General features: G+C 40.7%; 1 protein-coding gene across 4 annotated transcripts in view; it reads right to left on the bottom strand.

Moving 5' to 3' along the window:
* LOC124037904 (pre-B-cell leukemia transcription factor 1) overlaps positions 1–21,828 on the bottom strand; it is a 93,534-nt gene extending 71,706 nt beyond the window's left edge. For all 4 annotated transcript variants that reach the window (XM_046353133.1, XM_046353135.1, XM_046353134.1 and 1 more), the window contains exons 1-2: positions 21,186–21,828; positions 19,774–19,847 (exon numbers count right to left, since the gene is read on the bottom strand). In XM_046353133.1, the coding sequence (XP_046209089.1) occupies positions 19,774–19,847; positions 21,186–21,370 (259 nt within the window). In that variant the 5' untranslated portion in view covers positions 21,371–21,828. The remainder of the gene's footprint in view (positions 1–19,773; positions 19,848–21,185) is intronic.
* Positions 21,829–22,059: the final 231 nt, after the last annotated feature.

The raw sequence follows: 22,059 nt of genomic DNA, 5'->3' as shown, positions 1-22,059 counted from the left end.
GTCAGCATGGTACACAGAACATTTGAAATGGCCCATTTAACAGCACTGTATTGTACTCCCATCCGTTCCCATCCCACAGTTCCATTTGCATATTTCATAATGGATGAAGATAGATGGAGAAAATCAGTGTCATTGAGATGAACGTTTTATCAAGGTTATCCTATCCTCCAAACTCCTAAACCCCTCTTTATCTTGCCTCTGTTGACAGAATATAAAGCTATCAACACAATCTCTTCATAGCAGAGGGAAATAAGACAACACTGGAGCGGTGATGTGCATTTCAGAGGAGCAAGCAACCAATGACAATGTTATCAATGGACACTTGCATACAATTGAGTAAAACAACATCGATACGAACGGGACAGGGGCGATTGTAGCACACAATCAAATTCCAATGATCCTACCTCTAACAGCAAAATCCGCAACATCTTACATACAATAACTATAAAAACATCACTCACCAGCACCAAATCTCCATTCTTGACCTGCTCTAGTTCACATGTATGTAAAAATGAAATATTTAGTGTACACACTTCACATTCTGTCATATTTTCTGCAGCAGTTGCATACAGTACAGTATATAGACACTCCACACTGTCCCCAAGGACAGAGAGCAGTATTTTCCATTGTGTGTGTGATTAGACCTTCTGCCATTGCATGTGGCATAGTTATAGCTATAGCGTACACTTCCTCCATTTCAGAGTAGACCCTCTGCCTGCACTTCCACCTTTAGTTCAGGCAGCACTACAGTACCAGTCATAAAAATGCCATGCCAGCTATAGCTCTGGAACAAAGGAGCGAGGGCCACAGGAGTGGCACTCAGAATAGATCCCAAATTGCAACCTATTCCCTATATAGTGCACTCCAGATGAACAGGGCCCTAAGGGAATAATGTTCTATTTGTGACGCAGCCTGAGTTCTAACAGGAATCACACGCTCAAGGGCACATGCCCAGGGAAAAGAGGTGAGGCCGAGAAGGTCGCAATTTGGAGATGTGCCAATTGTCTGTATATAAACCCGTCTATCGTCACAGTCACACCATCCCAACTCTTCCCACAAGAAAGTCCTAGTGTGTTTCCCAAATGACACCCTATTCCCTACATTGCACTATTTTTATCCAAGGCCTATAGTGAAAAACACTGAATGTGACTTCAGTCATCAGTCGAATCATACATCCGCTTTTTTTCTTTCTCCTTCCAAGCCAAAGGTGCTGGTGTGTATTACTGCACAGCATCACCGAATGGAAACGATCGCCATTTATAGAACACAAACTGGACTTCAGTAAGAATAACTATTTACTGTACAAGGCCCTCGATGGATAACAAAGACCTGTCAACTAATCTAACAGGGCCAAGGTTGGCTTATAATAACATCTCATGCTCAGAAAAATGCAACACGACAAAAGCTTCCCTTACACAAAGCAGAGTTTACACCAACCCTAATCACAGCCCTAAGTTAAAATGGAAAATTCTATATTAGCAGAAAATTGCTTTGCTATTGTTTGTTTTGTCATTAAATGTATAGGGACTCTGACATAAAATGCAATATCGGTTTAGCAAGCAATCATTACCTCTCCGCACTGGGAGAAATGTACTTTAGAAAGGTACAGTAAACAAAGCATTGAATTCGTTTTACTGTAGCTAAAGTAAGAGTCTCTTAAAAGGTTTTAGGATCAAATCCATACACAGAAATCATATTTAGCACAATTCTGCATGTTGGTATATATTTGCATGACATGCATAAGTTATTCAAAATAAAATTGTTAAGCTATCTGAAATACCCAAAACACTTCCACTCATCAGTGAGCTTTTGATTACATTATTGTTTCATTAGCTACATATCATAACACACTCCTAACTCACCAACCTCCTTTACCATACTGCCCTGTCCTCCACTGATACAGCAGCATTCCCCCTCCCCTCTTTTCCTCACCCCTCCTCCCTTCCTCCTCCTCCCCCTCTTCCCGTGCTAAAAGTTACCCGAAATGTCACTTGTGTCTGTGTACCGGGAAACTGTCCAAAACCACCACAGCGCTGCGTTTCTGCTACGGAACATTTGTTTCCTTTCAGGGGGCACGAGGCCCAACACACTCCTTCTACATTTACACACACACAGACACAGACACAGACACACACACTCCCCTGCCAAGCGGCCATGCCATGAAGCTGGCTGATCTATTCCGATTGGCACCTGAGATAGTGCTTGTCCCAATTGGTACCCTATTCCCTATATACAGTAGTGCACCACATCTGACCAGGGCACATAAGGTGCTGGTCAAAAGTAATGCACTATATAGCAAATAGGGTTGCCATTTGTGACGCTAGTCATGGGGAGCTGACAAAGCTCTTGGTTGGTGTCGCTTCCAGGATGCCAGTTGGTGGCACAACAATGACTATGGTTGTATTCAATCCTTATAAAGACAGTTGAGAGGGCGCAGGGTCGAATACATTATGTAAAGGATAGATACCAGCACAGGTATCTGTGCTCAGCGGGCGCAGATATAATAGTTTTGTTAAACTTATTTTGTAATCAAAGAATGTGTAGGAAAATACAATTTAACTCTGTGGTACTATTAGCCTTAAATGATTTTGATTAATTTCTGTTGTATTGGGAATCCAGCATATTTAGAGACTAAAAGGTAGAGATAAAATGTTCCTCCAGAGCATGTTTCCCAGTGACACAGTGGGGAGACAGGAAGATATAATGAGCACCAGGAGCTGATTACTGCCATGCATTAGACTGTCTAATTATAAAAGATTTGCATAACGTTAGACGGGTGGTTTCTACCAAGGATATTTAGGCTGTTCTGTGAAACAGAGGAATCTTTTCATCTTTGCTCTGCATTAGGGGTGTGAACGTTTAAACGTTTATACTAAATTGGTAGTGTTAACGTTAAGAAAAAAATCCCTGACTGAAAAACAATGTTTTTTTCCCCACAAAATTTAAACCACAGTGCAGTTATCACAAAACTACCACTAACAGGTCCCGGTCATCATCGTAAAGGGAACATTTTAAAATAAACAAATACCTAACACAACAATGCATTACTGTATGCACTGTATGCATCCTTCAAATGATTTGCCACGGATATAAAGCACTCCACACGTTATCGTCGTTAACAGTTGGAGAAATGTAAAAGGCAAGCAATAGCAGTGAAGTCCTGTATGACAACACTTATGAGAAGTTAAATGAGAAGGTAGTGAAATGCAAATGTTGTGAGGTGGAATTGAGGTACAGTAATGGTAGTACAGGCGCAATGATTAACCATCTGAAAAGGATGTAACGTGAGACCCAAACCGATTCTGTCCCCGCCACTTCTCAGAATGGTGCTCGTTTAATAACGTTTCGATTAAAGTTTCATCAATATGTCTTACAAGATTACTTCATGATTAATCAGTATTCTACATAACAAACTAAAAAGAATACATAGCCTAGTATAATGTTAAGCTCTATTGTTAAACCAAAAACACCACACAATTAGGCTACTTATGAAATGTTCTTTCTCATGTGGTCATAACTCAACAGCCATAATACTGTAGGTGGTAACTAACCTCCTGGGGTAACTGCCCCGCCCCCTCCCCACCTGTAATAACATTAAGACCACTAGATGTCACCAAATTTCACTGGCTACCACTGTTCTTGCTCAACAAAAAATGTCCTCTACCTCGTCACAATTTTAGGAGATATTTCAACAAAGCAATTTTGTGGTAAGTTAAATTCAGAAAAGTTGAAGATATATTTAAATGAAGTTATATCTATAATTGTTTTTTTAGATATACAAGTAGGAAAGCCTTAAGATAAAAATCCACTTGTTTAGAGAGAAAATGTTATATTGTTTTTGAGAAAGGTAATGTTAGTAATATGTTGGATGGTGTGTGTTTAGGGGGTAACTAGGGGCTAGTTTACCTTTATGGTTATGCATGTGTTTCTTCCTGCCATTAAGACAATGACTAGCCCAGTTAGCTCTAGTTTATTATGCTAACTTGCTAGCTAGCAACTTCACTAGCAGTAAATGCTAGCTAGCTATCTAGTTAGCATAAGCTGCTAGGAGTGTTAGCTAGCAACCTTTACTATCAGATCGTCTGAGGTAAAATACAGAAAAAAGTTAACGTAACTTAAATGCAGTTGTAAATGTTTCTACTAGTGACTGATAGCTTTACAGTTAATGTTACTTTATAGCCTTTTAGCTATTTTACACAGCATTTTATGTAATATAGCTCAATAGCTGGCTACGTTTTTAAGAGAGAGCTTTTCCCTCCCTCTGTTTTCATTCACAGGTGGGGACTGGATTAGGTGTGAGCAGTGCAGGAGGTGGGCTCAAGAGTTTAGCTTTATTTGTAACCTATGTACAAATTACAATCATGCAATATCAGCGCTTAAGAGTTACCACATAAATGTTACACTGAATGAATTAGTTAAGTTATTGTTATTAAATGTTATATTCCAATGTTATTTAACGTTATTAGTTATATTCCATTCCAATATATATTCCAATTAATATGTTTTTAATCCATTAAAACAACTATTGAAAACATTTTGCCCCTGATTGTAATTTTAAAGACTGCTGGGATTTAAAATGTTGCATTTTTCAAAAAATATTTAGTGCAATTGTACATAATGTATTGTATAGAAAAGAACAACAAAGAAAGAACAAATAAAATGTATGTGCAGGTTAGTTAAAAAGAGGGACTTTACATCAAATCTCCTCATAGTGCGGATATTAATGGTGATATGTGCAACACCATTTCCCCCCCATATTTTATTTAAATAATTAAAACAAGACAACTAGACTTAGCTTTTAAGTATTAGTTACTAAAGAATTTCTAAATAAAACTGATTAAATGGATTTGAACACACTTGTGTGAAACCCTATGCCTCGTCGATCCATCACGACGGGTATGCTGGTCTGCTGACATAATTCAGCCGATGTGCTCTCAACCGGCCTCTGCGTTGTGGATGTTGGCGATGATCCATCTGCTAGCCCCAACCCGCTAGCTTCCTGAATGCCGTGTCTTCCGCTCGCCTATCATAGTAATCAACGACCTGAACGGCTCCCTGTTTCATCTATTGCTGCTCATTGGACCCTATGATCACTCGGCTACACAGCTGATGCATGCTGGACTGTTCATTAACACGGTAATTCATTTAGTTTATCTGTCGGCCCCAGCCTCAAACTCAGGCCCTGTGTGTAGCAAACTGACCCTCTCTGCCCATTCATCGCCATTTACCCGTTGTTGTTGTCCTAGCTGTTTACCCGTTGCTGTCTCACCCATTGTTGTCTTAGCTCTCCCAATCAACACCTGTGATTGCTTTATGCCTCCCTCTATGCCTTGAATACTGTTGTTTAGGGAAGCTCTCATTGTTTTATTTTACTGCGGAGCCCCTAGTCCTGCTCAACATGCCTCAGATAGCCCCCTTGTCCCACCCCCACACATGCGGAGACTGCACCTAGCTTAACTGGTGCCTCCAGAGATGCAACCTCTCTCATTGTCACTCAATGCCTAGGTTTACTTGCACCCTACCATACCCTTGTCTGTATACTATACCCTGGATCTATCCTACCACGCCCAGAAATCTACTCCTTTTATTCTCTGTTCCCAAAGCACTAGACGACCAGTTCTTATAGCCTTTAGCCGTAGCCTCATCCTAATCCTCCTTTATTCCTGCCCTGTGTGTGCTCTCATTTGTTGACTTCTGCAACTGTAAAAGCCTTGGGTTCATGCATGTTAACATCAAGAGCCTCCTCCCTAAGTTTGCTTTATTCACTGCTTTAGCACACTCTGCCAACCCTGATGTCCTAGCCGTGTCTGAATCCTGGCTTAGAAAGGCCACCAAAAATACAGAAATTTCCATTCCAAATTACAACATTTTTGGTCAAGACAGAACTGCTAAAGGGGGCAGAATTGCAATCTACTGTAGAGATAGCCTGCAGAGATCTGTCATATACTATCCAAGGTCTATGCCCAAACAGTTTGAGCTTCTACTTTTAAAGATCCATCTCTCCAGAAATAAGTCCCTCACTGTTCCTGTTTGTTATAGGCCCCCCTCAGCTCCCAGCTGTGCCCTGGACACCATATGTGAATTGATTTCCCCCCCATCTATTTTCAGAGTTCGTACAGTTAGGTGACACAAACTGAGATATGCTTAACACCGAGGCCGTTCTACAATCTAAGCTAGATGCCCTCAATCTCACACAAATTATCAAGGAACATACCAGGTACAGCCCCAAATCCGTAAACATGGGCACTCTCGTAGATATCATCCTGACCAACTTGCCCTTTAAATACACCTCTGCTGTTTTCAACCAGGATCTCCGTTATGGGTCCACGGTCAAACGACCACTCCTCATCACTGTCAAACGCCCTGAAAACACTTTTGCGAGCAGGGCTTTCTAATCGACCTGACCAGGTATCCTGGAAGGATATTGACCTCATCCCATCAATAGAGGATGCCTGGTTGTTCTTTAAAAGTGCTTTCTTCATCATCTTAAATAAGCATGCCCCTTTCAGCACAAAAACACCCTGTGGCATACTGCACTAGCATAAAATAGTCCCCGCGAATGCAACTTTTCAGGGAAGTCAGGAACTAATACACAGAGTCAGTTAGAAAGCAAAGGTTAGCTTTTTCAAACAGAAATTTGCATCCTGCAGCACTAATTCCAAAAGGTTTTGGGACACTGTAAAGTCCATGGAGAATAAGAGCACCTCCTCCCAGTTGCCCACTGCACTGAGTAGGAAACATTGTCGGCACTGATAAATAGACCATAATCGAGAATTTCAATAAGCATTTCTCTACGGCTGGCCATGCTTTCCACCTGGCTATCCAAACCCCAGCCAACAGCTCTGTACCGCCCGCAGCAACTGGCCCAAGCCCCTCCCGCTTCTCCTTCACCCAATTCCAGACAGCTGATGTTCTGAAAGTGCTGCAGAATCTGGATCCCTACAAATCAGCTGGGCTAGACAATCTGGACCCTCACTTCCTAAAATGATCCGCCGCCATTGTTGCAACCCCTATTACTAGTCTGTTCAACCTCTCTTTCGTATTGTCTGAGATTCCCAAAGATTGGAAAGTGGTCACGGTCGCGACCTATATCCATCCTGCCCTGTCTTAGAACGCCAAGTGAACAAACAGATCACTGACCATTTCGAATCCCACTGTACCTTCTCCGCTATGCAATCGGGTTTCTGAGCTGGTCACAGGTGCACCTCAGCCACGCTCAAGGTCCTAAATGATATCATAACCGTCATCGATAAAAGACAGTACTGTGCAGCCGCCTTCATCAAACTGGCCAAGGCTTTCAACTCAGTCGATCACCGTATTTTTACCGGCAGACTCAACAGCCTTGGTTTCTCTAATGACTGCCTCGCCTGGTTCACTAACTACTTCTCAGATAGAGTTCAGTGTGTCAAATCGGAGGGCCTGTTGTCCAGACCTCCAGCAGTCTCTATGGGGGTGCCACAGGGTTCAATTCTCGGGCCGACTCATTTCTCTGTATATATCACTGATGTCATCTTGCTGCGGATGATTCTTTGATCCACCTCTACGCAGACAACACTATTCTGTATACATCTGGTCCTTCTTTGGACACTGTGTTAACAAACCTCCAAACGAGCTTCAACGCCATACAACACTCTTTACGTGGCCTCCAACTGCTCTTAAATGCTAATAAAATGAAATGCATGCTCTTCAACTGATCGCTGCCTGCACCCGCCCGCCCGACTCGTATCACTACTCTGGATGGTTCTGACTTGACTGAATATGTGGACAACTATAAATACCTAGGTGTCTGGCTATACTTTAAAACTCTCCTTCCAGACTCACATTTAGCATCTCCAATTCAAAGTTAAATATAGAATCGGCTTCCTATTTTGCAACAAAGCCTCCTTCACTCATTCTGCCAAACATACCCTCGTAAAACTGACTATCCTACCAATCCTTGACTTTGGCGATGCCATTTACAAAATAGCCTCCAACACTCTACTCAGCAAATTGTTTATCCCATGTGTTACTCTGTGTTGTTGTTTTTGTCGCACTGCTTTGCTTTATCTTGGCCAGGTCACAGTTGTAAATGAGAACTTGTTTTCAACTGGCCTACCTGGTTAAATAAATGTGAAATAAATAAAAAATATTTAAAATATATATTCTACTGGCGTAACTGGCACCTCCGGGGGTAAAAAAAAACCCCTCTCCTTTTCTAAAAAACAACATTTACTGAAATAACTAAAACAAGTGTAAACTGTAACCATTTATTTCCCTTTATAGATTTTTTTAAATATTTTTTTTTTATAGACATACCATTTTTCCCACATGTATATTTTCTGTTTCAGCAATTAGACATTGTCCTTAGGGGGGGGCGAGATACCCCCCTAGCACCCTATGATTTGATTGAAACAAAATACAGGTGGAAGAGTATCTTCTTAACTCCCTCTGCTTTAAACGTTGATTATACAATAGTTAGGCTACTTACATCATTCAAGCAGAATAAGATCGAAATGCATATTTCCGTGAAATTGATTGGGATCAAATGGTTGGCATGCAGATGCATGGATGTTTCACATGTAAAACGTGAAGAATTATCATTCACGCTTGGCAGTGATGATGGCCTAATTTATAATTATGTAGGCTTAGTTTGGTGTTTTAGGATAAAAGAAATGGAGCCACTATGTGTAGGCCTATGTTACTTTTTAGACGATGCATTGTATGTGCAATAAGAGACGGCGTAAGAAAATCACAGCGCTGGTTACAGAAAGCCTAATGTATCTATCTATGACTATATAGAACTGCGCTATATATCTGTGATTGCGCAATGGGACTTTTTTATGCATTGTGAATTCACATGGAATTTATCAATATTTTGTATCGTTTTAACGGAAAACCCCAAAAATCTTTAAAACAATAATAAAATGTTTGATTTGTCACATCCCTACTCTGCATGAACACAGATGAAACAGTAGCAATGTTGTCTGTACAATGATCAATGTCACAAGTGATGTGAAAGGTAGTCTGTTTAATCTAATGAATGCTGAAAAAAAAAACATATCCTTACAATAATTCAATTTTAGTCAAACACGGATAGATAGTTGGTCTAGGTCTGCATAGTGTATACACAATATGTAGTGCAACAAAATTGGGGGCAACACTAGAATGAAAGACAGCAACGCAATCTGATAACTTCACAGAAATGGATATTATGTTTCTTTGAAATGAGGACACAAATATACATGGGAGATTGCCTTGCCTTTCACTCTGAAGGAAATACAAGCCCTATTGGGAGAGAAAGAGGTGCTCAGTTTCCTAGTCATGGGCCATACGCATACATAATGTTACTTTCAGAAAAACACACTCAAATATGTACATAATGCATACACACAACACAACACACATCTTGCTAGTGATTATTCAATGTGAGATTGAAGACAGATAATGTCACAGATCACTCTGATTACAAAATATACTCAGAAGCGCACACACGCACGCACGCACGCACGCACGCACGCACGCACGCACGCACGCACGCACGCACACACACACACACACACACACACACACACACACACACACACACACACACACACACACACACACACACACACACACACACACACACAGTCCACACACACCTCCTGTAATGTAAAGTGCCAGAGCAACTGCTTTAAAGTGTTAAATATCAGAGGCAAATTAAAAGAAAAAATCTATCATGACTGTAATGTGTCCTGATGGGAGGGGGCGATCTCCCCTGCGAGGAGCCAGGCCGGGGGGCGGGAAGGAGGGAGGGAGCAGGGTGATGTATGAAGGAGCTGGATTGGAGGTGAAAAGCGTAGCAAGACGGACGGGGGAATGCGAGGGGGGGAGAGGGGTAACACAGTCCTGCCGCCTGCAAGACTCCTGAGGGCCCAGGGCAAAAGTGGAATAAATGTTGATTAGTGTTGATTTTGTCCAACGAGCACTCTGCAACTGACAGTGGGACTAAGCTGCCGCGAAAGGCAACCATTAATCTTAGTCTGGTTTAAGTAGTGTATATTAATTTGTGTCATTTCCACTACGTGGAGAGAGACATCTTCCTCTCTCTCTCTCTCTCTCTCTCTCTCTCTCTCTCTCTCTCTCTCTCTCTCGCTCTCTTTGCTCTGTCACTCTCTCTCTGCTCTCCCTTTCCCTTGCTATCTATCTCTCTCCCTCTCTCACCCCCCCTCTCTCACCATCTCTCTCTATAACAGCTCCAGTGTTTGAAGGCTGTGATAGTAGACCGGGGCTCTGTCAGTGGTACCGTGGAAGCCTTGAGGTAGCGCCTGCTCGGAGCAGCTCCTAGCAGCAGGGGAGAGTGTAAGAAATGAGATTCCGAGCCCTGCATTAAGAAAAATGAACTCCTGGGGGGTTGGTATGGCAACCGCATTCGAAAGTGCAATTGCATGTTCAATTTAATGTACATAACAAATTTGCAGATTTGATTAAATTCAGAACATATTAGAGGAAGCTATGGCAGACCAAACCTTATTGCAAACAGAGCTCTTTTGAAAGCAAGCAGAGTCCGATTTAAGCTACCATATCCCCATCTTTAAAGCAGTGGATACTGTGGTCTGTTAATTCAGTCTGGTGAGGCATGAGGGCTAAATCCAACCAAACAGCTATCCATTTGATCAATTTCATTCACCACCCTGACTGGAACATGCTTTATTTTGGAGATCACAAGCACATAATCTGCATTTTTAATGAATAGCATTTAGCATGGCTGCTGATGCTATAATTGGAACAAATTACAGTGCTTTTAGTAGACTAGATCACCAGCCTATGAAATAGGAGTTTGACTTATGTTAGTCATTCCACTTGTGTTTATTTTTTCTCGGGCCTCTCTGTCTTTCTGTGTTCGCTACTCACGTTCACACACAACATAGAAGGTTGCTCCCTGTTATCATCACTGGGATAATATCACACACAAAAATTATGAGGGGAAAAACAACAAATCAATGCGAAACAGCTCGATCAAATTCACAGTCACCACCATTGCGATGCCATTGTTAATTACCCAATCACATCACACTAATAATTCTATGATTAAGCCCCTTAATGTGGTTAACATGTATCAGTTAGGCCTTCTGATCATTTCCATAATTGACAAGGTAACTAAATGATCCTGTAAGATTGGAGGGAAAAAAAACAAACCTAACATAGCATGGAACTCAATAATACGACGAATCCCTTCATACTGTATTCATAATAATGCTACTAATAAAAAGAGGTGAAAAGCAAAGCTTTTTGAAGGCTTCTCAACAACAACAAAAAACGCACATTGTCACATTTTCCCACTTTGCCACTGCCTGTGTTTCTGTGACTCTGTGAGCAGTAGAATTAGAGCTTCAGCTGGATGGATGATTAAACAGAGAGATAGGAGGGAAACAGCTGTGGAGGAGAGTACAGCTTTGTGTTTCTGTTTCTCCTGTGAGTGCTGCAAGCACACAGTGGGTTCACCCACACCACCCACACACATGTATGCACACACACACACACACACACACACACACACACACACACACACACACACACACACACACACACACACACACACACACACACACACACACACACACACACACACACTGAATGCTGCAGCATCAGCATAGAAGAGTGGGCTGGATAAAAGACAAAAGTTGCTGCACGTATTAGCAACACGCCCAGCTAGTCCGTAAACAGACAGGGATGGGAGGGGGATGCATATCACCGTGACACAACACTCTGAGTAGACATTTACATCATCCTGCATTGATAGGATGGAAAATAAACTGTTACAGGCTGCTAGTTTACATTACCTCTGAACAGGCCCCGGCCTAGCCTATGTCAGCATCCCAAATGCTGGGGCCCTGGTCAAAAAGTAGAGCACTATAGAAGGAACAGGGTGCGTTTGGGAAACACACTTTACATCACATACCAAAGTGACACCAGCGGTATTTATATAGAAAGAGAACTGATATGTCAACATTAATATTTCGACTACCATCAGTTCGGCATTGGCAATAAACTTAGACACATTCAAAATACACCATTGTGCTAATCTTTAAAAAACACAAAATACTGTATATACAGTCAAATTGTTCATTCCTATGAGTTTCTATACCACACTGGTTTACGAAGGTAAAATTAATATTATATTTTCTGTGGATCATGACGACAGACATAAATGGTTTATATGACAATGGTGTGCTATAGTGTGTAGGGTTCTGAATAGACTCGACATTCTCTAGTAAAAATAGGCAGATGCCAAGCCATCTGAATGGACTGACAACTCAATGTAATGTACTGTACAATACACCTATCTATAATCAGATCTCTGGCTCATTTCACCCACGTCAAATATTACTCCGCTGCCCTCTGTAAAACACCCCATTTTCACCCTTCAAAAAATAATATTACCTCATTCCACTAGTCATTTTTATAAATGGAGCATCCCCCAGGCGTGAAACCTTACACTATTCAAACACGGGCCACCAGAAAACTAGCCTTTTGTTGAGGTTGAGAGGGAAAAAAAACGAAACAGCCAGTCAGAGCAGTAGGGATGCGTCTCAAATGGCACCCTACGCCATATAGAGTGCACTACTTTTAGTAGTCGGGAAGAAATGTTGGGCGTGCCATTTGGGACACACCCCTAGATTTACTGAGCGAGCATCTCAGTCACAGAGAGGTTGTTTGACACTGGTGGAGATTTATGACGTTGATGAGGTGTTTACAGAAGTCAATTAGTTTTCGAACATGTTCTAAAGCACAATTTTGGATGTCAACAGTTTGCTTAGCAAAAGGAGAAGGACAGTTCTTTAGATCAGTTCCAAAAACAAACTGTGGCAATGTTTTTAAAACATGATAGAAACATATATTTTTGCAATCCTCTACATTCAGGCTTTATGATGAATTCATTTTGTGTTTAAGATCGGAAATGAATGATACTTAAAACATGTCATTTATTTTAAAAGCCCTGATGTTAGATTGAGTTGTGTTACATTTGTATATGTTATAATGCGTTGAGTTTGCAGAAGGTTAAGGTTTCATGGCACAATAGCATTGGAGTCAAATTGTTTGGGTATATTCGTGGAATGTACCCTGTGCCAAAACCTCTTATACATGGTTCTGGGTGGGTAATAATAATAATAATAATAATAATATATGCCATTTAGCAGACGCTTTTATCCAAAGCGACTTACAGTCATGTGTGCATACATTCTACGTATGGGGTATTGCTGGGACATGTAGCCTACTGTCATAGACAAGACCCTAAGGCTAATTTGAACTTATCTTTCTTACTCTGACTGTACTCCAAAGTGACCTAAGGGGTAAGTAGTCAAACAATGTTTAGTTCTAAGAATCTATGAAAGTAAATTAGACATTTTCTTGTCTCTTTTTATTACGTATTACAGACAGAGACACACACACACAGACACAGACATGCACACACGGTAGGCCTTTTAGTGAACAGCAGCATTCCTTTCAGTAGAGAAAGACAACCAAAATATGCAGTCAAGGAGGGAAAAAAATAAACCAGTGTCTGTGAGAATTTTAAAAAAGAAAAAGAAAAGAAAGATGCCTGGCAGGGGAAAAAAATCAACTGTTCGTTCTTCTTCTCCTTTCCTGTGGGGTGTGAGCTGAGCACAGCATTGTGCTTGTTTATAGTGAGCAGTCATTCTGCTAGGCACCGTTCGCTCACCACACCACACCGCTTTTTCCCAGTACAAATACACAGAGTGGGTCAAGAGTTCAGGCACTGGGTTACTCAGCGCTGCCTGCCTGTCCTGCCTCCCTGAGCATGGCATTATGTTCTGTCCTGACTCCTGCAGGTGATGTCAGTTGCTCTCGTACTGTGGACAGTCAGAGAAGTAAAACGCGTCGTGGAGATTGAGGGGAAAGACCATTCCATTTGCTAAAACCAAATTCCACGAATAATGATATATTCACAAAATCAAAAAACTGTGAATGAAGGTTCTGACTAAAAGCTAGGCCACTTTTCATTTAATAAAAAATATAATATAATGGAATGTGCTATATGCACTTATATCAATTCTTAGACCTCAATTTTGCTATGACAAAATTATACAAATAAATAAATGTTACAATAAGATGTTAACAACACAATTATCCTAAGTGAAAATCATGTGGTGTAAAAACCAGACTACAAAATAGCCTTTCTAATGCATCTGGTGCATTCATACATATTTAATGGTTAAAAACAAGACCGATTCCAGAGTTGCAGCAGCAGAGGTCTGTGCAGTCAGTAGCTTCTGCGCTGAGCTTAATTTACTTTAAGACCTAACAGTAACCGTGCTCACCGACAAACCGGCTCAACCCTACACAGCCTCACTAGGGCTAGTCTGTAGTCTGTACTGTGGCAGGTAGAGTCATAATAATGTTGTTGTTTTTTTAAAAGGTAGGCTCTTTTTACATGGAGAATCATCATAACCTTTTTAATACTTTGGTACCCAGCCAAGAGGACCCAGTCAAGGTTTACTTGACAGAGATATACTCCAGGGTTCAGCAGCAGACATTTTCCAAAAATATTTTCAAGACTACTGGTGACAATGTAATTCTAACACCTTATACAGCAACACTAGGGAGCAGATGAAACAATGTCTCACACAGTATATAAAAGTGTAGAGATGTACAAAACCATCTATCTTGTACATCCATATATCTATATTCACTTGATGCAATGAACCCTAATGTCCTCCACCCACAGTGGGTATGTGTAACTAAACCTCCTCTGAGAAGAGGAGGGGGACAGAGTCAGAGTATTCTCCTTCAGGAGAAACAGAAACCTGGGCTATTGGGTTGTTGGGGTCGTAGCCGGCTTAGAGCGAGACTGAGAGAAAATAAGCATAGGGTGCACAGCACTCCCAGCCAGGGCCAGATCCAAGTTACTTTCTGCTCCATGCAGAGACGAACTTTGGATGAACTCAGAGAAACGACAGGGAGTAAAACACTATGCATTACTGTGCCACTCACTCCCCCTCCAAAAACCCTACCGAGAGAACAGAGAAAGGAGAGAGAGCCAGCAGGCCTCAAAAGGTCCCCCTGCCCTCTCCTGAGACACTGGCCAGATTGAGAGTGAGCTACATGGGGCAGGAGGACTAGGTTGGTGGGAGGGTGGAGGTGTATCTATCTATCTATCTATCTATCTATCTATCTATCTGTCCAATTTTACTTAATGCACCAATGACAATGAAACACAGTGGACATGCTTCCATATTAAACACACACAGCGATAGAATCTCAATACATCTAAGTGCAAATTGAAACGAGTCCCTATTCCACGCCATGTCTTAGAAAGGGAAAATAATGGACAGGACACAGTGCCCATAGAAAGTCTACAGCCCCCTTGGATTCCTTAACATTGTATTGTGTTACAAAAGTGGGATTAAAATGGATTTAATTGTCATTTTTTGTCAACGATTTACACAAAATGTCATGTCAAAGTGGATTTCTTGTTGGTACGATTAATGAAAAATAAAACCTCAATATACCTTTATTCGATAAGTATTCAATCCCCTGAGTCAGTACATGTTAGAAACACCTCTGGCAGCAATTACAGCTGTGAATCTTCTGGGGTAAGTCTCATACGAGCCTTGCACACCTGGAATGTGCAATATTTTCCCATTATTCTTTTCAGAATTCTACATGCTCTGTCAAGGTGTTGGGAATTATGGCTAGACAGCAATTTTCAAGTCTTGCCGTAGATTTTCAAGTAGATTTAAGTAAAAACTTTAACTTGGCCACTCAGAAACATTCACTGTCTTCTTGGTATGCAACTCCAGTATTGATCTGGCTTTGTGTTGTAGGTTATTGTCCTGCTGAAAGGTCAAATCCTCTCCCAGTGTCTGGTGTAGAGCAGACTGAAGCAGGGTTTCCTCCAGGATTTTGCCTGTGCTTAGCTCCATCCTGTTTCTTTTCATCCCGAAAAACTCCCCAGTCTTTGCCGATGTCAAGCATACCCATAACATGCAGCCACCACCATACATCAACATAAAGAGGCAGTTACTCAGTGATGTGTTGTGTTGGGTTTGCCCCAAAGATAAGGCTTTGCATATAGGCCAAAAAGTACACTAGTTTTTTTTTGCCGTATTACTTTAGTGCCTTGTTGCATACATACAGTATAAGCATTTTTTGGAATATTCTGTATATTTGTATTATTATTTTCCCTCTGTCATTTAGGTCATTATTGCGGAGACACTACAATGTAATTTTTCTTCCATCACAGCCATTGAACTCTGTAGCTGTTTAAAATCCCCAATGGCCTCATGGTGACATCCCTAAGCAGTTTCCTTCCTGTCCTGCAGCTCAGTTCAGAAGTACGACTGCATCTTTGATGTGTCTTGGTGGTTTAATACACCACCCACAGCATAATTATTAACTTGACCATGCTTAAATATATATTCAATGTCAGATTTTGTATGGTTACCCATCTACCAACCATAGCCCTTATTTGAAGCTTTTGAAAAGCTCCCTGGTCTTTGTAGTTGACTGTGTTTGAATTTCAATACTTGACTGAGGGACCTTACAGATGCTATATATATATTGGGAATAGAGGAAGGGGTAGTCATTCAAAAATCAGATCAACCAGGGGTGGCTCCTCAGAGGAGGAAGTGGTGGACCATCTTACTCAGTGAATTTTATTTTAAAAAATATAAATAGTGAAACATTTAAAAAGTTATCATTTTTAGATAAAACTATACAACATATATTCACGTCACCAAATAACTGATGAAAACACACTAGCAGTGCGCTCCCGGAGCGCACACTAGATGCCCGGGCCTACGAGTAGGGTTGATTTGAGCATTCTGGCCTTACAATGGCAGTCAAGCACCCAAGCTAACGTATGCTAGCTTTCTAACTACTTCCAGACACAAATGACCTCACTCTGACCATTTTACTTGCCCTAGCAGAGCTGGTAAGGCAGTTTTCATGTTATCCAGAGCAGTGGTAGAAAAAGTACTAAATTGTCAAACTTGAGTAAAAGTAAATATATCTTAATAGAGAATGACTCAAGTAAAAGTGAAAGTCATCCAGTAAAATCCTACTTGAGTAAAAGTCTAAAAGTATTTGGTTGTAAATATACTTAAGTATCAAAAGTAAATGAAATTGCTAAAATGTACTTAACTATCAAAAGTACATGTAAAAGTATAAAAAATTTCCAATTCATTATATAAAGCAAACCAGATGGCACAATTTTCTAGTTGTTTAAAAAACAAATAAGGATAGCCAGGGGCACACTCCAACACTCAGACATAATTTACAAACGAAGCATTTGTGTTTAGTGAGTCTGCCAGATCAGAGGCAGTAAGGATGACCAGGGATGTTCTCTTGATAAGTGTGTGAATTGGACCATTTTCCTGTAAAAATGTAACTAATACTTTTGGGTGTCAGGGAAAATGTATGGAGTAAAAAGTACATTCTTTCTTTAGGAATGTAGTGGAGTAAAAGTAAAAGTTGCCAAAAATATAAATAGTAAAGTACAGATACACCAAAAAAATAAATAAGTAGTACTTTAAAAGTATTTTTGTGCTTTACACCACTGATCCAGAGTGTTGCTGTAACTGTGCTGCTGGCAACAATTGAATTACGCTTTTTTTGCAGACGTTTACTGACACCGGGCATGTTCAACGGGTGTTGAGCGCTCGTGAAATCATCATCAGTTATTCTGCGCTCTGGCACACTCAGACGAGTGTTCTGAAATCAGAGTAGATAGTCAGAGTGAATTTAAGAAAGCACCCGAATGTCCATTGAGAACACACAACGACTATACCACACAGCTAAGCTAAGAATGACGGGAATAATCATGTCAATAAACATTGGGTAGTTAGTTAGATAGCATATAGTTAATATGCTTGTAAGTTGATGTTTTAGTAGCCAATTAACGTTACGTAGCTAGCTAACATATCGGTACATACTGCTGTTATGTGATATGTTATGTGGTTCGTAAGGATAGAGTAGCAAACAAATTGTCAGCCAACATAATGTGTAAGGTAACTTATTTGAAAAGGCATTACTTTATTATATTGCTCAACATTTTCTTAACTTTTCTCATAAGTAGTTAAAGCAATTCATTTGTATATGCTCTCGTTGTACTTCGGCTGCATATTTTCTGCCATTTTCTTCAAATTTGAAAACAATGTGAAGCCACGCCCATTTTCTGAAGAATTGCATTATGGGCCCTAAAAGCACTGAAATAGTGTCCACTGTTGGTATACTTCGTATTTTGGAGAATGTAGTACGACATCCGGGAATTTTTGGCATACAAACTATGTCCATACTATGACCAATAAGCATACTATATACTCAATTTACATCACAAATAGTCTGTGCAGTTGTTGTTTTTTACCCCTTTTTCACCCCAATTGGTAGTTACAGTCTTGTCCCATCGCTGCAACTCCCATACGGACTCGGAAGAAGCGAAGGTCGAGAGCCATGCGTCCTCCGAAACACTACCCTGCCAAGCTGCACTGCTTCTTGACACACTGCTCGCTTAACTCTCGGAAGCCAGCCGCACCAATGTGTCAGAGGAAACACCGTACAACTGGCGATGGTGTCAGCATGCATGCGCACGACCCGCCACAGGAGTTGCTAGAGCATGATGAGACAAGGCTATCTCTTCCAGCCAAACCCTCCCCTAACCCGGATGAAGCTGGGCAGATTGTGCACCGGCTCATGGGTCCCCCGGTCACGGCCGGCTGCGTCACAGCCCAGGATCGGACCCGGGTCTGTAGTGACACCTTAAGCACTGCGATGCATTGCCTTAAACTGCTGTGCCACTCAGAAGGCCCCATTGTTCGTCACCTTGATTGTTAAGCCAAATTTGACTTTTGAACTCATTTCAGCTTGCCTAAACAAAGGGGGTGAATACTTATGCAACAACTATATTTTAGTCATTACATGTTTATAAATGTGTGAACATTTGTAGAATTTCATTTTCACTTCGACATTATGGAGTATTCTGTGCAGATCAATGACAGAAATGTACAATTAAATATATTACAATCCCACTTTGTAACACAACAAAATGTGAAAAAAGTTCAAGAGAGTGTATACTTTCTATAGGCACAGTACTTTATATACACACTAAACAATGCTGAATTCTATCTGTGCCAATTTCAGAAATGTCAAGGGAAAAGGGGTTTGTATTCTGGAAAGAGGACGTATGTTATGCCTCTCCCTAAGCCTAATGTCACTGCATCTGCTCTTGGTGAAATTATTCTGGCGACAATGTCTCTCACAACAGCACAGACAAATGAAAAAACAGACACAAGTGAATTAAATGAGACACACTCAGCAGAGAGACTTGACAGCTAACACACAAGGGGGAAAAATGATGATGCAGATGGTAATTTAGCGCTCAGATGTTTGACACAATAATTGATAAGGATTTCCAATGTAGTAGCACTGACTGTAGGCCTACATAGTGTGTAACAGCACAAAATGGATTACACGACAACACACGGCAAAAACACAAGTATAATAAACCATTTGTATACCTTATATGTAATTCAAAGCACATCGAAAAACAATCATGCATGTCCTGCAACAAGTTTGTGGATAGGAATGGCTGTGAATTGTAAAACGCGCTTTCGGTGAAGACATTTATGAGTCCTATGCGCGCATCAGAGCGCATACAATATATCCCCTTTACGCGGGCTTCTGTAGCCAATAGTATAAATAGTTTCCCCTTCAAATTGTGCTGGCTAGGTCTATATTTGAAGTGTAATCAAAACCTTACCAGTAGATAACTTTATTTAACATTGGGCCTACCTGTCTTTTCTTTGATTTCACACAAGACGTTGAAGAGAGCAGGCTTCATCCTGTGGCAATTCAAGGCGTGTTTCCTAAAACAAAACAAAGTAAGTTAAAAAAAATGATCGTAAATCACAAAAGTGTTATATCTTAAAAACATATGTATGCTATAACGGGTTTATTGAAGCATGGGCCGCAAATTATTGAGACTGGTAATTGTGTGATACAATTGCGCATCACATCAACCTTTTTTTGAGAGCCTGCTGTGTTTTTTATATGCATGCTTAATTTCAAAAGCAAAATAGCATATGTACTATTTAAAAATGACAAGTTAATATGTATAGGCCTATTATTATTGTTATTAATATTATTATTATTACTGAACGCAAGTAAAGAAAGTAAACTAGAATATATGGCTACTTGTTACTGCCTAAAAATATAATGCAAAAAATCATGCTGAGTTATGGACTGATTGAGCAACAATATCAACAACAATTTATATCTTTGAAAATGTATTTTTGTTGTTTAGAAAGGTAAAGTTTTGTCTAAAATGATCATATGTCTTGTTGGTTGTTGACTTTGTATAAATTACAGTCATGTATATTGCAGTGAAACAGGCGACAGCGGAAAATGTTGTCCAAAGAGTTTCATGGCATTTTAACAGATTCCTCTCTGCTCCTCGTCCTCGACGATGTAGGCTAAACACATACAATACGCGCACCGTGCCCGTCTGAGCACTTCTCTTTAGCGTCTGAGTCAACAAAATATCCAATAACAGGGTGCAAATTATTTTCTGCAATTATTATCAATAGCCCATTGTATTTTCCATGTAAATAACAAATTATAACCTAATAGTTTAGTATCGATTTATATTAGATTAAGGCTATGCCTTATCAGTTATATTGTGCCTGGAGTGACAGAGAGAGGTGTGTTTGCACAAAAGTTAATCAAAATGATGATGTTGTCAATCAACGTGATGCTTGTTATTTTGATGACAAATCGCATGCACAAACTTGAGATGTCAAATTTGCGATTCTTTATTGATTTGTTAGTAGTGTGAAAACACTTTGAATCTATAGTTGCAGCCCGTAGGCTAAACTGCTGCAATTTTACTGTGTACAATTTCTGGAAGTCAGGAGAAAAAGTATCTGTTTTCTAAATATTGATAATAATAGAACATCAAAGTGTACATTTAGTAACTGGTGCACTTTGGATGTCATCATTTTTCCAAATGCCCGCTTGCCCGCTGATCATTATTGTAGGCTGTTGGGCGCGAAAACCGAATTATTTTCAATTCATCAATATAATATTTTTCACTACAAATCTGACTTTCTTGAAATGTCTTATTATCCATCGTTATTGAATGCATAGAGTAGTTTGCCGTAACGAATCGCTGTCCATTTTGACCAGGTAGGTCAAGAGCACCTTACCTAGCTTGAGCTTCGTCCAGACTTTGATCTGTGATGGTCATTATTTGCTGTAAAATGTCTCCAATGTCCTGTTTTCTCCCATCGCCGTCCGTTCCTCCGGTGCCTTCCATGTGTTGAGACAGGCCGGGATGCCCTGCCATCCCTACTCCCGCATGAGAGTGCATCAACCGCGGCTGCTCGTCCATCTCTTACGATCTATTTGTTCTCACCTCTGTCAATCTCGCAAAAGAGAATCCTTAACAAATTCTGACGGACGTTTTATCTTGCCTACACAGGTTTAGGGTTCCACGTCGTGGTTCGCTTTCCTGCGCTCCTGAGTTCCAAGACCCAGAGTCGGAGGGGAAGAGAAACAAGCCCCCTCTCTCCCTCTCTCTCTGCTCTCCCAGCTGGTCAGAACTGAACGTGAAATCTGATATGAAATACTCCCTTTAGCAGATCAGACTGTGCGTGGAAAATATAAACTGTATTCAACTACTACATTGGAATCTGTATGCGTTTTCCTTTCATGTGTCAGAGCCTGTGTCTTCCCGAAACACAATCACTTTTTTCTCCGAGAGACTGGGCGGTATCGAATGAGGGTTTTGGAAACCTGAAGTGCAAGCTATTTCGACTTATCCCATCCGCTTGCTTTTGCTGAGTAGGCTACAGTACCGCACGGTAGTCACTGAAAGGCAGCACATAGCTAGAGTATGAAAGTGAGACTCCGCCTACGCGAAATGATTGGGAATAGAGACCATTTAGCCCCACCTTGAGGTGCCTCTCGTGAAACTTCAATCATAGTGCTGTGTGAAGGAGGGATGCAGGAGATGTTGCCACAGATGTTGCCACATCCAAGCACCGGGAGCAACCTGGTTTCAGAGCATTTCGTATTATT

Source organism: Oncorhynchus gorbuscha, linkage group LG06 (genome assembly GCF_021184085.1).
Source record: "Oncorhynchus gorbuscha isolate QuinsamMale2020 ecotype Even-year linkage group LG06, OgorEven_v1.0, whole genome shotgun sequence".
NCBI lineage: Eukaryota > Metazoa > Chordata > Actinopteri > Salmoniformes > Salmonidae > Oncorhynchus > Oncorhynchus gorbuscha.
This window is presented reverse-complemented; position numbering and strand designations above follow the sequence as displayed.